This window comes from Coregonus clupeaformis, unplaced genomic scaffold, assembly GCF_020615455.1.
Source record: "Coregonus clupeaformis isolate EN_2021a unplaced genomic scaffold, ASM2061545v1 scaf0369, whole genome shotgun sequence".
NCBI lineage: Eukaryota > Metazoa > Chordata > Actinopteri > Salmoniformes > Salmonidae > Coregonus > Coregonus clupeaformis.
This window is the reverse complement of record NW_025533824.1, coordinates 43,224-57,979: the sequence shown is the minus strand read 5'-3', so window position 1 is coordinate 57,979 and position 14,756 is coordinate 43,224. Positions and strand designations below refer to the sequence as shown.

The 14,756-nt window shown below is 48.9% G+C and overlaps 1 protein-coding gene across 2 annotated transcripts in view; it reads right to left on the bottom strand.

Annotated features, from left to right (window-relative positions):
* Positions 1-14,756, bottom strand: part of hipk3b (homeodomain interacting protein kinase 3b) — a 68,871-nt gene that overhangs the window by 21,200 nt on the left and 32,915 nt on the right. For both annotated transcript variants that reach the window (XM_045215114.1, XM_041859585.2), the window contains exons 3-4: positions 13,827-13,950; positions 512-631 (exon numbers count right to left, since the gene is read on the bottom strand). In XM_045215114.1, the coding sequence (XP_045071049.1) occupies positions 512-631; positions 13,827-13,950 (244 nt within the window). The remainder of the gene's footprint in view (positions 1-511; positions 632-13,826; positions 13,951-14,756) is intronic.

The following is a 14,756-nucleotide window of genomic DNA, read 5'->3' as shown; positions in this document are numbered from 1 at the left end:
AGAAAGGGAGAGAGAGCGAGCGAGGGAGCGAGAGAGAGAGAGAGCGAGAGCGAGAGCGGGAGCGGGAGCGGGAGCGGGAGCGGGAGCGGGAGAGGGAGAGGGAGAGGGAGAGGGAGAGGGAGAGGGAGAGGGAGAGGGAGAGGGAGAGGGAGAGGGAGAGGGAGAGGGAGAGGGAGAGGGAGAGGGAGAGAGAGAAAGAATGATTTGGTTTATCCCTTCAGCCTTTATCTCAAGAGTTTGTTCAAGCAGTGAAAAAGAGAGGATGCTTGTGTGGGGGTTTTCCTCTCTGGTGTGTGGTGGGAGTAGTGACTGTTTGCTGAGAGGGAGGGGAGAATGTTTGGTGATGGTGTCAGAGATAATACGAAGGTTTGTTTTCAGTGCTGGGCTAAGAGGAGTGTGTGTTTTGGTGGAGAGGAGCAAAGAGGAGGGGGTCGGTGTATGGAATGGTTGAGAGAGGGTGCTCGGGGGGGTTCTGTTGGGGATGTATTTTGGGCTCAGGGGTCCTTCTTACCTTCAATCGCCATGCTGCGTAGGGGGAGTCAGACTCCCTGCAGAAGAACCGTGCCGTCTTTGACCCCACATTCAACAGATGCTCCCCGGGCAAACCTTGCGTCTGAGAAATGTAGCGAATCTGTGAAAAGAGGAAGTGAGGGAAAGAGAAAGGAAGATGTGGATAGACAGAGCAAGAGAGAGAGGGAGGGGAAAGAGAAAGGAACAATGTGTTAGGAAAGAACATTCCCTGTTTGCTATGACTGTAGCAGATGGGGAAAGAACAGTTCCATATTACAATTTGGCCTCATAATATTACCATAACATCATACAGTCTAAACATCCCATCCCAAGAAAGAACAGTTAAATATTACAATTTCTCCCCATAATATTGCCATAATATCATAGAGTCTAAACATCCCAGCACAGATCTACTCTCCATTCTTGCGGCGCCTTGTTCCACTGTAAACCGCCCAGTACTGCCCACTCCTCCTATACCCACAGTCCCCCACCTTCATGCCCAGGTGCTGACCTCTTTCCCAGCCTCACACATCCCGAGAACACACTCCATAAACACAGTCATTACCTAGTGGTAATACATGACATGGACATTCAGCTCATGCAAAAGTGCAAGATGGCACAAGTGTCCTTTATACTACCATCACCCTGGGAATGACTGACATGCGCGGGGTAGGGCCCTGAGAATGACTGACATGTGTGGGGTAGGGCCCTGAGAATGACTGACATGTGTGGGGTAGGGCCCTGAGAATGATTGACATGTGTGGGGTAGGGCCCTGAGAATGACTGACGTGTGGGGTAGGGCCCTGAGAATGACTGACGTGTGGGGTAGGGCCCTGGGAATGACTGACATGTGTGGGGTAGGGCCCTGGGAATGACTGACATGTGTGGGGTAGGGCCCTGGGAATGATTGACATGTGCGGGGTAGGGCCCTGGGAATGACTGACATGTGTGGGGTAGGGCCCTGGGAATGATTGACATGTGCGGGGTAGGGCCCTGGGAATGATTGACATGTGTGGGGTAGGGCCCTGGGAATGACTGACGTGTGGGGTAGGGCCCTGGGAATGACTGACATGTGTGGGGTAGGGCCCTGGGAATGACTGACATGTGTGGGGTAGGGCCCTGGGAATGACTGACATGTGTGGGGTAGGGCCCTGGGAATGATTGACATGTGCGGGGTAGGGCCCTGGGAATGATTGACATGTGTGGGTGTGTCCGTGATCTTGGACATGTTTGGATTCTTGGGACGGGGCATTCATTCAGAGCCCTAGCAGTGTGAGAGTATGGCTGCCTGCCTGCATGGGTCGCGTTAACTCAGGCTGCCTGCCTGCATGGGTCGCGTTAACTCAGGCTGCCTGCCTGCATGGGTCGCGTTAACTCAGGCTGCCTGCCTGCATGGGTCGCGTTAACTCAGGCTGCCTGCCTGCATGGGTCGCGTTAACTCAGGCTGCCTGCCTGCATGGGTCGCGTTAACTCAGGCTGCCTGCCTGCATGGGTCGCGTTAACTCAGGCTGCCTGCCTGCATGGGTCGCGTTAACTCAGGCTGCCTGCCTGCATGGGTCGCGTTAACTCAGGATTCTTTATCTTTCTGCGTTTTGTAAACGCAAATCTAAAATGCTTGTTATTGTAAATGCTGCTCAGCTTCAGTCAGGGTTCGCTCCCCAAATCATGATGTAAAAGGACTCATTTCATGCTTTAGTTGCACTTCTCCACTCGGATGAAGTATATTTGCTCTTGTCATTGGATCACCAGCGGGTAATTTCCTCCGTGTAGTTTTTCTCCGGTATAAAATGTAAATGCAAGCTTAATTTCAAGCAAAATATTTGGAAATGTAGCTGGCTACATTCTTTCTATGATCAACATTAGAAATATGATGGCCAATCATCATTTTGCAACAACAACAAAATGGGGGATGGTCTGTTTTAAAAATGCAGATTTCTGAAAGCTAATGCAACACCTGGGTGGTGGGTTGATTCTGTCTGTGTCTATCTACTGGGTGGTGGGATGATTCTGTCTGTGTCTATCTACTGGGTGGTGGGATGATTCTGTCTGTGTCTATCTACTGGGTGGTGGGATGATTGTCTGTGTCTTTCTACTGGGTGGTGGGATGATTCTGTCTGTGTCTATCTACTGGGTGGTGGGATGATTCTGTCTGTGTCTATCTACTGGTGGTGGGATGATTCTGTCTGTGTCTATCTACTGGGTGGTGGGATGATTCTGTCTGTGTATCTACTGGGTGGTGGGATGATTCTGTCTGTCTATCTACTGGTGGTGGGATGATTCTGTCTGTGTATCTACTGGGTGGTGGGATGATTCTGTCTGTGTATCTACTGGGTGGTGGGATGATTCTGTCTGTCTATCTACTGGGTGGTGGGATGATTCTGTCTGTGTATCTACTGGGTGGTGGGATGATTTTGTCTGTGTATCTACTGGGTGGTGGGATGATTCTGTCTGTGTCTATCTACTGGGTGGTGGGATGATTCTGTCTGTCTATCTACTGGGTGGTGGGATGATTATGTCTGTGTATCTACTGGGTGGTGGGATGATTCTGTCTGTGTCTATCTACTGGGTGGTGGGATGATTCTGTCTGTGTATCTACTGGGTGGTGGGATGATTCTGTCTGTCTATCTACTGGTGGTGGGATGATTCTGTCTGTGTATCTACTGGGTGGTGGGATGATTCTGTCTGTGTATCTACTGGGTGGTGGGATGATTCTGTCTGTGTATCTACTGGGTGGTGGGATGATTCTGTCTGTGTATCTACTGGGTGGTGGGATGATTATGTCTGTGTATCTACTGGGTGGTGGGATGAAGAACAGGGAGGTTTATGAGAGAAGTTGGAGAGAGAGGCCTGTCTGACGTCAGTCACACCAAGGTGTCAGGGAAAACATCCATTAGAGGCTGAGTGCTGCCCTGGGGGCGAGAGGAGGGCAAGAGGGGCGTCGGCATTCCACTGGGGTGGAGGAGTTGTGGGTGAGAAGGGCTAGGGGAGAGGAATGAGGGCTGTGTTTGCATTCTTGAGACTGCAGGGCACTAGCCCCTAAACTAGCCTATTTGGGACCCTGGGTCTTGGACAGGCTTAACCCTGCCTATGTTTGGCCTCAAATTCAATGACTTCTAGGTTTCAAGGATTCATTTAAGATATCTTTTAAAAAGAAAATGTAATCATCTAACCTCATATGGATCTAAATGCCAAAGCATACGCACAGACATAAAATCAATTACAGAGATGAGATGATATGAACAGAGATATGTAGTGCGTGTGCGTGTAGCTCCACTTAATCATGTCAATACATCTAGGATTAACATCTTACCAATTCAATAAACTCTTAAATTGGCTCCCTCAAGTCTCCTGTACACAGAGACAAGTCTCTACCTCTCCGTCTGAGTCCACAACCATCACTAGTTAATAAAACACACTGTTCTTATGAGATGGCCTTCTCTGGCTAACACTGCCTGCATAACCATGAGGACCCAAGGTCTGTGTGTGTTTACAGTAATGTTTCCCTCTCTGGCCATCAGTGTTAAAGTTATTCCCTTTATCTGTCTTCAACCCAGATAGAAATATGTCAAGTCTGACTTGGTAATGCGGAAGGGAGGAAATATGTCAAGTCTGACTTGGTAATGGGGAAGGGAGGAAATATATCAAGTCTGACTTGGTAATGGGGAAGGGAGGAAATATATAAAGTCTGACTTGGTAATGGGGAAGGGAGGAAATATGTCAAGTCTGACTTGGTAATGGGGAAGGGAAGAAATATATCAAGTCTGACTTGGTAATGGGGAAGGGAGGAAATATATCAAGTCTGACTTGGTAATGGGGAAGGGAGGAAATATGTCAAGTCTGACTTGGTAATGGGGAAGGGAGGAAATATGTCAAGTCTGACTTGGTAATGGGGAAGGGAGGAAATATATCAAGTCTGACTTGGTAATGGGGAAGGGAGGAAATATGTCAAGTCTGACTTGGTAATGGGGAAGGGAAGAAATATATCAAGTCTGACTTGGTAATGGGGAAGGGAGGAAATATATCAAGTCTGACTTGGTAATGGGGAAGGGAGGAAATATATCAAGTCTGACTTGGTAATGGGGAAGGGAGGAAATATATCAAGTCTGACTTGGTAATGGGGAAGGGAGGAAATATATCAAGTCTGACTTGGTAATGGGGAAGGGAGGAAATATGTCAAGTCTGACTTGGTAATGGGGAAGGGAGGAAATATGTCAAGTCTGACTTGGTAATGGGGAAGGGAGGAAATATGTCAAGTCTGACTTGGTAATGGGGAAGGGAAGAAATATATCAAATCTGTTTTGGTAATGGGGAAGGGAGAAAATATGTCAAATCTGTTTTGGTAAATGGGAAGGAGAACATACAGTGCATTCGGAAAGCACTCTGTTCATATTTCTTTCCACCAAAGGAAAAATGAAAAAAGGGAACGTTTTTGCGAGTGAAATTATCCTCCACCGCACATACAGTGCATTCGGAAAGTATTCAGACCCCTTCACTTTTCCCACATTTTGTTACGTTATAGCCTTATTCTAAAATGGATATAAATAAAAATGTGTCCTTATCAATCTACACACAATACCCCATAATGACAAAGCGAAAACAAGTTTAGACATTTTTTAGAAATGTATAGAAAAATAAACAGAAATACCTTATTTACATAAGTATTCAGACCCTTTGCTATGAGACTTGAAATTGAGCTCCGGTGCATCCTGTTTCCATTGAACATCCTTGAGATGTTTCTACAACTTGATTCGAGTCCACCTGTGGTAAATTCAATTAATTGGACATGATTTGGAAAGGCACACACCTGTCTATATAAGATCCCACAGTTGCCAGTGCATGTCAAAGCAAAAACCAAGCCATGAGCTCGAAGGAATTATCCGTAGAGCTCCGAGACAGGATAGTGTCGAGGCACAGAAAATGTCTGCAGCATTGAAGGTCCCCAAGAACACAATGGCCTCCATCATTCTTAAATGGAAGAAGTTTGGAACCACCAAGACTCTTCCTAGAGCTGGCCGCCCGGCCAAACTGAGCAATCAGGGGAGTAGGGCCTTGGTGAGGGAGGTGACCAAGAACCTGATGGTCACTCTGACAGAGCTCCAGAGTTCCTCTGTGGAGATGGGAGAAACTTCCAGAAGGACAACCATCTCTGCAGCACTCCACCAATCAGGCCTTTATGGTAGACTGGCCAGACGGAGGCCACTCCTCAGTAAAAGGTACATGACAGCCTGCTTGGAGTTTGTCAAAAGGCACCTAAAGGACTCTCAGACCATGAGAAACAACATTCTCTGGTCTGATGAAACCAAGATTTAACTCTTTGGCCTGAATGCCAAGCGTCACGTCTGGAGGAAACCTGGCACCATCCCTACGGTGAAGCTTGGTGGCAACATCATGCTGTGGGGATGTTTTTTAGCGGCAGGGACTGGGAGACTAGCCAGGATCGAGCGAAAGATGATTGGAGCAAAGTACAGAGAGATCCTTGATGGAAACCTGCTCCAGAGTGCTCAGGACCTTAGACTGGGGTGAAGGTTCACCATCCAACAGGACAAAAACCCTAAGCACAGAGCCAAGAAAACACAGAAGTTGCTTCGGGACAAGTCTCTGAATGTCCTTGAGTGGCCCAGCCAGAGCCCGGATTTGAACCCGATCGAACATCTCTAGAGAGACCTGAAGATAATTGTGCAGCGACGCTCCCCATCCAACCTAACAGAGCTTGAGAGGATCTGCAGAGAAGAATGGGAGAAACTCCCCAAATACAGGTGTGCCAAGCTTGTAGCGTTATACCCAAGAAGACTCGAGGCTGTAAACGCTGCCTAAAGTGCTTCAACAAAGTACTGAGTAAAGGGTCTGAATAGTTATGTAAATGTGATGTCCGTTTTTAATTTTTTTATTTTTGTGGAAAAATCTAAAAACCTGTTTTTGCTTTGTCATTATAGGTTATTGTATGTACAGTGGGGAAAAAAAGTATTTAGTCAGCCACCAATTGTGCAAGTTCTCCCACTTAAAAAGATGCGAGAGGCCTGTAATTTTCATCATAGGTACACGTCAACTATGACAGACAAAATGAGAAAAAAAATTCCAGAAAATCACATTGTAGGATTTTTAATGAATTGATTTGCAAATTATGGTGGAAAATAAGTATTTGGTCAATAACAAAAGTTTCTCAATACTTTGTTATATACCCTTTGTTGGCAATGACACAGGTCAAACGTTTTCTGTAAGTCTTCACAAGGTTTTCACACACTATTGCTGGTATTTTGGCCCATTCCTCCATGCAGATCTCCTCTAGAGCAGTGATGTTTTGGGGCTGTCGCTGGGCAACACGGACTTTCAACTCCCTCCAAAGATTTTCTATGGGGTTGAGATCTGGAGACTGGCTAGGCCACTCCAGGACCTTAAATGCTTCTTACGAAGCCACTCCTTCGTTGCCCGGGCGGTGTGTTTGGGATCATTGTCATGCTGAAAGACCCAGCCATGCTTCATCTTCAATGCCCTTGCTGATGGAAGGAGGTTTTCACTCAAAATCTCACGATACATGGCCCCATTCATTCTTTCCTTTACACGGATCAGTCGTCCTGGTCCCTTTGCAGAAAAACAGCCCCAAAGCATGATGTTTCCACCCCCCATGCTTCACAGTAGGTATGGTGTTCTTTGGATGCAACTCAGCATTCTTTGTCCTCCAAACACGACGAGTTGAGTTTTTGCCAAAAAGTTATATTTTGGTTTCATCTGACCATATGATATTCTCCCAATCCTCTTCTGGATCATCCAAATGCACTCTAGCAAACTTCAGACGGGCCTGGACATGTACTGGCTTAAGCAGGGGGACATGTCTGCACTGCAGGATTTGAGTCCCTGGCGGCGTAGTGTGTTACTGATGGTAGGCTTTGTTACTTTGGTCCCAGCTCTCTGCAGGTCATTCACTAGGTCCCCCCGTGTGGCTCTGGGATTTTTGCTCACCGTTCTTGTGATCATTTGACCCCACGGGGTGAGATCTTGCGTGGAGCCCCAGATCGAGGGAGATTATCAGTGGTCTTGTATGTCTTCCATTTCCTAATAATTGCTCCCACAGTTGATTTCTTCAAACCAAGCTGCTTACCTATTGCAGATTCAGTCTTCCCAGCCTGGTGCAGGTCTACAATTTTGTTTCTGGTGTCCTTTGACAGCTCTTTGGTCTTGGCCATAGTGGAGTTTGGAGTGTGACTGTTTGAGGTTGTGGACAGGTGTCTTTTATACTGATAACAAGTTGAAACAGGTGCCATTAATACAGGTAACGAGTGGAGGACAGAGGAGCCTCTTAAAGAAGAAGTTACAGGTCTGTGAGAGCCAGAAATCTTGCTTGTTTGTAGGTGACCAAATACTTATTTTCCACCATAATTTGCAAATAAATTCATTACAAATCCTACAATGTGATTTTCTGGATTTTTTTTTCTCAATTTGTCTGTCATAGTTGACGTGTACCTATGATGAAAATTACAGGCCTCTCTCATCTTTTTAAGTGGGAGAACTTGCACAATTGGTGGCTGACTAAATACTTATTTTCCCCACTGTAGATTGATGAGGGGGAAAAAAAACAATTTAATCAATTTTAGAATAAGGCTGTAACCTAACAAAATGTGGAAAAAGTCAAGGGGTCTGAATACTTTCCGAATGCACTGTATGTCAAGTCTGACTTGGTAATGGAGAAGGGAGGAAATATGTCAACAATCTCATAGATAAATGCCCTGGAAATGAGCATAGCGAAGAAAAACTGTCCGAGGCTGGAAAGAAGACAGGATGTGTATTTATCTACGTGTGTGAGGGTGGGATGGTGGTAGAGTAGAGATGAGAGAGTGGACTCATTGCCATTCCTTGTGCTTGCATCATGGTGCTGCTCTCATTTGGTTCCTATGAAGGCTTGACATGAACATCAAGAGGCTGCAGCAGTACACCTCACCCACCGTGGCCTTAAATATTCTCTCTCTCTCTCTCTCTCTCTCTCTCTCTCTCTCTCTCTCTCTCTCTCTCTCTCTCTCTCTCTCTCTCTCTCTCTCTCTCTCTCTCTCTCTCTCTCTCTCTCTCTCTCTCTCTCTCTCTCTCTCTCTCTCTCTCTCTCTCTCTCTCTCTCTCTCTCTCTCTCCCTCTCTCCTCTCTCTCTCTCTCTCTCTCTCTCTCTCTCTCTCTCTCTCTCTCTCTCTCTCTCTCTCTCCCTCTCTCCCTCTCCCTCTTCTCCCTCTCTCTCCCTCTCTCTCTCTCTCTCTCTCTCTCTCCTCTCTCTCTCCCTCTCTATTGCACTCCCTCCCCTTCTCTCTCTATTGCACTACCTCCCCTTCTCTCTCTATTGCACTCCCTCCCCTTCTCTCTCTATTGCACTCCCTCCCCTTCTCTCTCTATTGCACTCCCTCCCCTTCTCTCTCTATTGCACTCCCTCCCCATCTCTCTCTATTGCACTCCCTCCCCATCTCTCTCTCTCTCTATTGCACTTCCTCATTCTGAGTATCTCCTCCTCCGCCTCTCTCCTCTCCAACATTGGTATGAAGAATGTGTGTGCGTGTGCATGTGCGTGCATGTTTACGTGAGTGAGTGTATGTGCGAGTGAGAATAATTCCTCTCTGAAGGGAAAAACTCTTATTTTCCTGGAAGGTGTGTCACTGCAGTCTTTCTAGGACGCAAACAACCAACTATACAAAACGGGCCCAGACCTGCAGTACAACACAGAGAGAGAGAGAGAGAGAGAGAGAGAGAGAGCGAGAGAGCGAGAGAGCGAGAGAGCGAGAGAGCGAGAGAGCGAGAGAGCGAGAGAGAGAGAGAGAGAGGTAAAGGTAGAGAGAGGTAGAGGGAGAGGGAGAGAGGGAGAGGTAGAGAGAGAGGTAGAGGGAGAGAGAGAGAGAGAGAGAGAGAGAGAGAGGTAGAGGGAGAGCGAGAGAGAGAGAGAGAGATAGAGAGAGGTAAAGGTAGAGAGAGAGAGAGAGAGAGAGAGGTAAAGGTAGAGAGAGAGGTAGAGGGAGAGAGGTAGAGGTAGAGAGATGTAGAGAGAGAGAGGTAGAGGGAGAGAGGTAGAGGGAGAGAGGTAGAGGGAGAGAGGTAGAGAGAGAGAGAGAGAGGTAGAGGGAGCGGTAGAGGTAGAGAGAGAGAGGTAGAGAGAGAGAGAGAGAGAGAGAGAGAGAGAGAGAGAGAGAGAGAGAGAGGTAGAGGGAGCGGTAGAGGTAGAGAGAGAGAGGTAGAGGGAGAGAGAGAGAGAGAGAGAGAGAGAGAGAGAGAGGTAGAGAGAGAGAAAGAGGGAGGGAGAGAAAGAAAGGAGAGAGGGGGCGGATTGGACACACTCCCAGGGCCCTATCCTATAGCGCCAGATCACGGTTGCTGAAACATTGCCCAAATGTTGAGAGAAGGTTAGACATGCTTGAGAGGTGAGAGATGGAGGAAGAGGAGAGGAGGAGGAGGAGGGTTATAAATACATTCTGCTGTGTGGGATGGAACTAGACCCCATGCTGGGAGTGAGGGGTGACAGCGGCCCCTTTTGCTCCAGCCATCTTGCCCCCAGGGCCCAGGGTGACACCCCACACCCTGTGAGGGAGGGGGGGGAGTTTTCCGCAGGTTAGTGGTGAAGGGTATGCATTAAAGTACACCTATTAATGTCCATGTGATGCCCACAGGGCACGGGCATGATAACTGACTGAGGGGTGTACACTAGATGACAGCAGGCCAGAGAGAGAGAGACTGTGTAGATCAGTGGAGTTACTAATGTAGTGGTATTGCTGCTGCGACGATTATGAAATCTAATAGGAACTCATCTCCCAATAAATCCCCCCTTTTCAATCCTCTCTGTATTCAGTCCCTTTCTCTTATTTAGCACTCTCCCTTCATCTATCATTTCTCTGCTCTCTCTCCATATCTCCTCTCTTTTCCTGGCTTCACTTCCCATTTCTCCTTCTGTCCTCTAGTCTCTTTGAGAGGCTTTCCTTCAGCCCTGTGGCAGGCAGCAGCCGTCAGCCCTGTGGCAGGCAGCAGCCGTCAGCCCTGTGGCAGGCAGCAGCCGTCAGCCCTGTGGCAGGCAGCAGCCGTCAGCCCTGTGGCAGGCAGCAGCCGTCAGCCCTGTGGCAGGCAGCAGCCGTCAGCCCTGTGGCAGATTCATTACATTTAGTGCTGCCGTGCTCAAGTCAAATCTCTTTGGGAGGTGTTGAATTATCCCTCCTGCCTCGGGGCACGGAGCGGAAAGCGTGAAAAATGATGCTGGGCCGTAAAAATACTTTGGCGAGGACACTGTCTGCTGAGGGGGCTTAGGGGGTGTACTGTAGGGTAATGTATAGGAACGGTTGGGGCTGGGGCTGGACTGACAGGCTTGCTGTGGATGGGTCTCCAGGGCGGGGGAAAAGCCGTTCAACGTAAGCCCCAGATTCATTTAACTCTGGGCAGCTGCTGTTCAGGGCTCCACTGTAGGGGGATCCATCACCTCCAGCCTGCTATGCCATCAGTCATGGGGAGATACCATCCACACCTCCGCCCTGCCTGCCGCCACTAGCACATCCACAGGGGAGCCCTCCCCCGCCGGCGGCGGCCAGGAAATACGGCACTAATCTGGGCCTGTCGCTGCCTGTCACTCTCCTCCTCCGTCTTTCACTCCTCTCTAACCTCTCAATTCATTCCCTCACACTATGTTAATTTATTTCTTCATCAATATCTCCCCTTCTACACTCTCTCACTCTCCCTCCTTTCCACCCCTGCTGCCCCAATCAGTCCCAGTACTTAATATCCTCCTTTATCCCCCTCCCTTCCCCTCTCTCTTCCATCCCTCGTTTCCAGTGCCTCCCCCTCCCTTCCCCTCTCTCTTCCATCCCTCGTTTCCAGTGCCTCCCCCTCCCTTCCCCTCTCTCTTCCATCCCTCGTTTCCAGTGCCTCCCCCTCCCTTCCCCTCTTTCTTCCATCCCTCGTTTCCAGTGCCTCCCCCTCCCTTCCCCTCTCTCTTCCATCCCTCGTTTCCAGTGCCTCCCCCTCCCTTCCCCTCTTTCTTCCATCCCTCGTTTCCAGTGCCTCCCCCTCTCTCTTCCATCCCTCGTTTGCAGTGCCTCCCCCTCCCTTCCCCTCTCTCTTCCATCCCTCGTTTCCAGTGCCTCCCCCTCCCTTCCCCTCTCTCTTCCATCCCTCGTTTCCAGTGCCTCCCCCTCCCTTCCCCTCTTTCTTCCATCCCTCGTTTGCAGTGCCTCCCCCTCCCTTCCCCTCTTTCTTCCATCCCTCGTTTCCAGTGCCTCCCCCTCCCTTCCCCTCTCTCTTCCATCCCTCGTTTCAGTGCCTCCCCTCCCTTCCCCTCTCCCTTCCATCCCTCGTTTCAGTGCCTCCCCCTCCCTTCCCCTCTCTCTTCCATCCCTCGTTTCCAGTGCCTCCCCCTCCCTTCCCCTCTCCCTTCCATCCCTCGTTTCCAGTGCCTCCCCCTCCCTTCTCCACAGGTCACTGCAGGATTCAGGCCAATCATCCTGAGAACCCAGCAGGAGTAAAACATTAATAACAGGACTATGGAGGAGTGGGAGGTCTGAGTCAATGCCCTAACATAAGCAATCCCCTCATAACATGAACACACACCATTACCTCAGAGGATAACAGACAGGTCTGTTACAGTACAGATATCACACAGTAGAGCAGGAGGGCCAGACAGACTTCACTCAGCTGGAGAGGAGAACAGACAGGTCTGTTACAGTACAGATATCACACAGTAGAGCAGGAGGGGCCAGACAGACTTCACTCAGCTAGAGAGGAGAACAGACGGGTCTGTTACAGTACAGATATCACACAGTAGAGCAGGAGGGGCCAGACAGACTTCACTCAGCTGGAGAGGAGAACAGATGCCAGAGGAAAGTGGAGGAGAGGAAAGTGGAGGGGAGGAGATGGAGGAGGAGGACAGTAGACTAAAGGGAGGCAGAGAGAGAGAGCATGAGAGAGAGAGAATGAGAGAGAGAGAGAGAGAGAGAGAGAGAGAGAGAGAGAGAGAGAGAGAGAGAGAGAGAGAGAGAGAGAGAGAGAGAGAGAGAGAGAGAGAGAGAGAGAGAGAGAGAGAGAAGGTGAGAGAGAAGTAGAGCGAGGGAGAGAGGGAGAGAGAGGGGGAGGAGGAAGAGGTGGTAAAGAGGGAAGAAAAAGGGTAGAGGAGGAGATAAAGGAACTTCAAGGAGGAGATATAAAGGAACTTCAAGGAGGAGATATAAAGGAACTTCAAGGAGGAGGAGATAAAGGAACTTCAAGGAGGAGATATAAAGGAACTTCAAGGAGAATATATAAAGGAACTTCAAGGAGGAGGAGATATAAAGGAACTTCAAGGAGGAGCGAATGAGAAGAATGAGAAGATGTGGAGGGAATAGGAGGAGGAAAAGAAGGAAGACAAGGGAGGAGTTCTAGAGCTCTTATGTATCAGGACCAGTGAGCCTCAGAGGGGAGTTCTAGAGCTCTTATGTATCTGGACCAGTGAGCCTCAGAGGAGGGGAGGAGTTCTAGAGCTCTTATGTATCTGGACCAGTGAGCCTCAGAGGATGGGAGGAGTTCTAGAGCTCTTATGTATCAGGACCAGTGAGCCTCAGAGGAGAGTTCTAGAGCTCTTATGTATCTGGACCAGTGAGCCTCAGAGGAGGGGAAGAGTTCTAGAGCTCTTATGTATCTGGACCAGTGAGCCTCAGAGGATGGGAGGAGTTCTAGAGCTCTTATGTATCAGGACCAGTGAGCCTCAGAGGAGGGGAGGAGTTCTAGAGCTCTTATGTATCTGGACCAGTGAGCCTCAGAGGAGGGGATGAGTTCTAGAGCTCTTATGTATCTGGACCAGTGAGCCTCAGAGAGGAGTTCTAGAGCTCTTATGTATCTGGACCAGTGAGCCTCAGAGGAGGGGAGTTCTAGAGCTCTTATGTATCTGGACCAGTGAGCCTCAGAGGAGGGGAGTTCTAGAGCTCTTATGTATCTGGACCAGTGAGCCTCAGAGGAGGTGAGTTCTAGAGCTCTTATGTATCTGGACCAGTGAGCCTCAGAGGAGGTGAGTTCTAGAGCTCTTATGTATCAGGACCAGTGAGCCTCAGAGGAGGGGAGGAGTTCTAGAGCTCTTATGTATCTGGACCAGTGAGCCTCAGAGGAGGGGAGGGTGGACAGTAATGTAACAATACACTACAGTTCATTATAACAGTGAGCCTCAGAGGGGAGGGTGGACAGTAATGTAACAATACACTACAGTTCATTATAACAGTGAGCCTCAGAGGGGAGGGTGGACAGTAATGTAACAATACACTACAGTTCATTATAACAGTGAGCCTCAGAGGGGAGGGTGGACAGTAATGTAACAATATACTACAGTTCATTATAACAGGCTTATTTACCTGGTCGTACTCCAGGGCCCCTGGGTAGAGGGGCCAGCCCAGGAAGAGCTCAGCGATCACACAGCCCAGGGACCACATGTCGATGGCTTCACAGAAGGGCAGGCCCAGGATGATCTCTGGAGCCCTGGAAGGAGAGACAAACACAACGGCAAAGCGGTTAGCTACACGTATAGACTTACACTCATACACTGACTCAGCATAACACAGTTACAACTGACTATGTGAGAAAGGGATTGGGTCCAAACATGCCTTCTAGCAGCACAATTAAGTTTCTAGTCAGTCATATCATGATAAAGCTGAGATGGCAGAAACACAAGAGGTCAAAGCTAAAGTACAGCAGTCTTGTGTGTGTCACCTTGCCAAGTGACCCATGTACCCATACTGATCAGGGAACAGCTTGGTGTCACCAGCACCAGCCACAGTACGAGGAAGTTTTCCACTAGACACTGAGCTAAAGCCAGTTTAGCCTTTTCTCTGCTTCTAGTCAATGTAGCTAGGATTTGTTGAGGCTAAGCTATGGTTGATCTCTCACAGGGAGATCTTTGAGAACCACCAGCCTCAGCCAACAGGTTATCAGGTCAGGGGTCAGGGTGTGAGCTGGATAAGGACAACCAAGAAGTACTGTACATCTACAGCGTCACTAAGTGCTGGCTCACGGTAACCCTGGGTAACTCCATGGTGATGATCCCGTTAAACAGTAGGCCTAACGCGCCGTCTCACACGTCGTCAGGCTAGCCATGACGCAGCCCCGTCATTGCTGATCTGGGTAAAACAGACTGACAGCTCCTTAGAACATACTAGGACTAGAAACCTTACTGGGACATGACCACACTGCTAGGACCAGTTACCTCATAGCCTGGCCTGAGGCTGTGTTTACACAGGCAGCACAATTCTGATCTTTTTCCACTAATTGGTCTTTTGACCAATCAG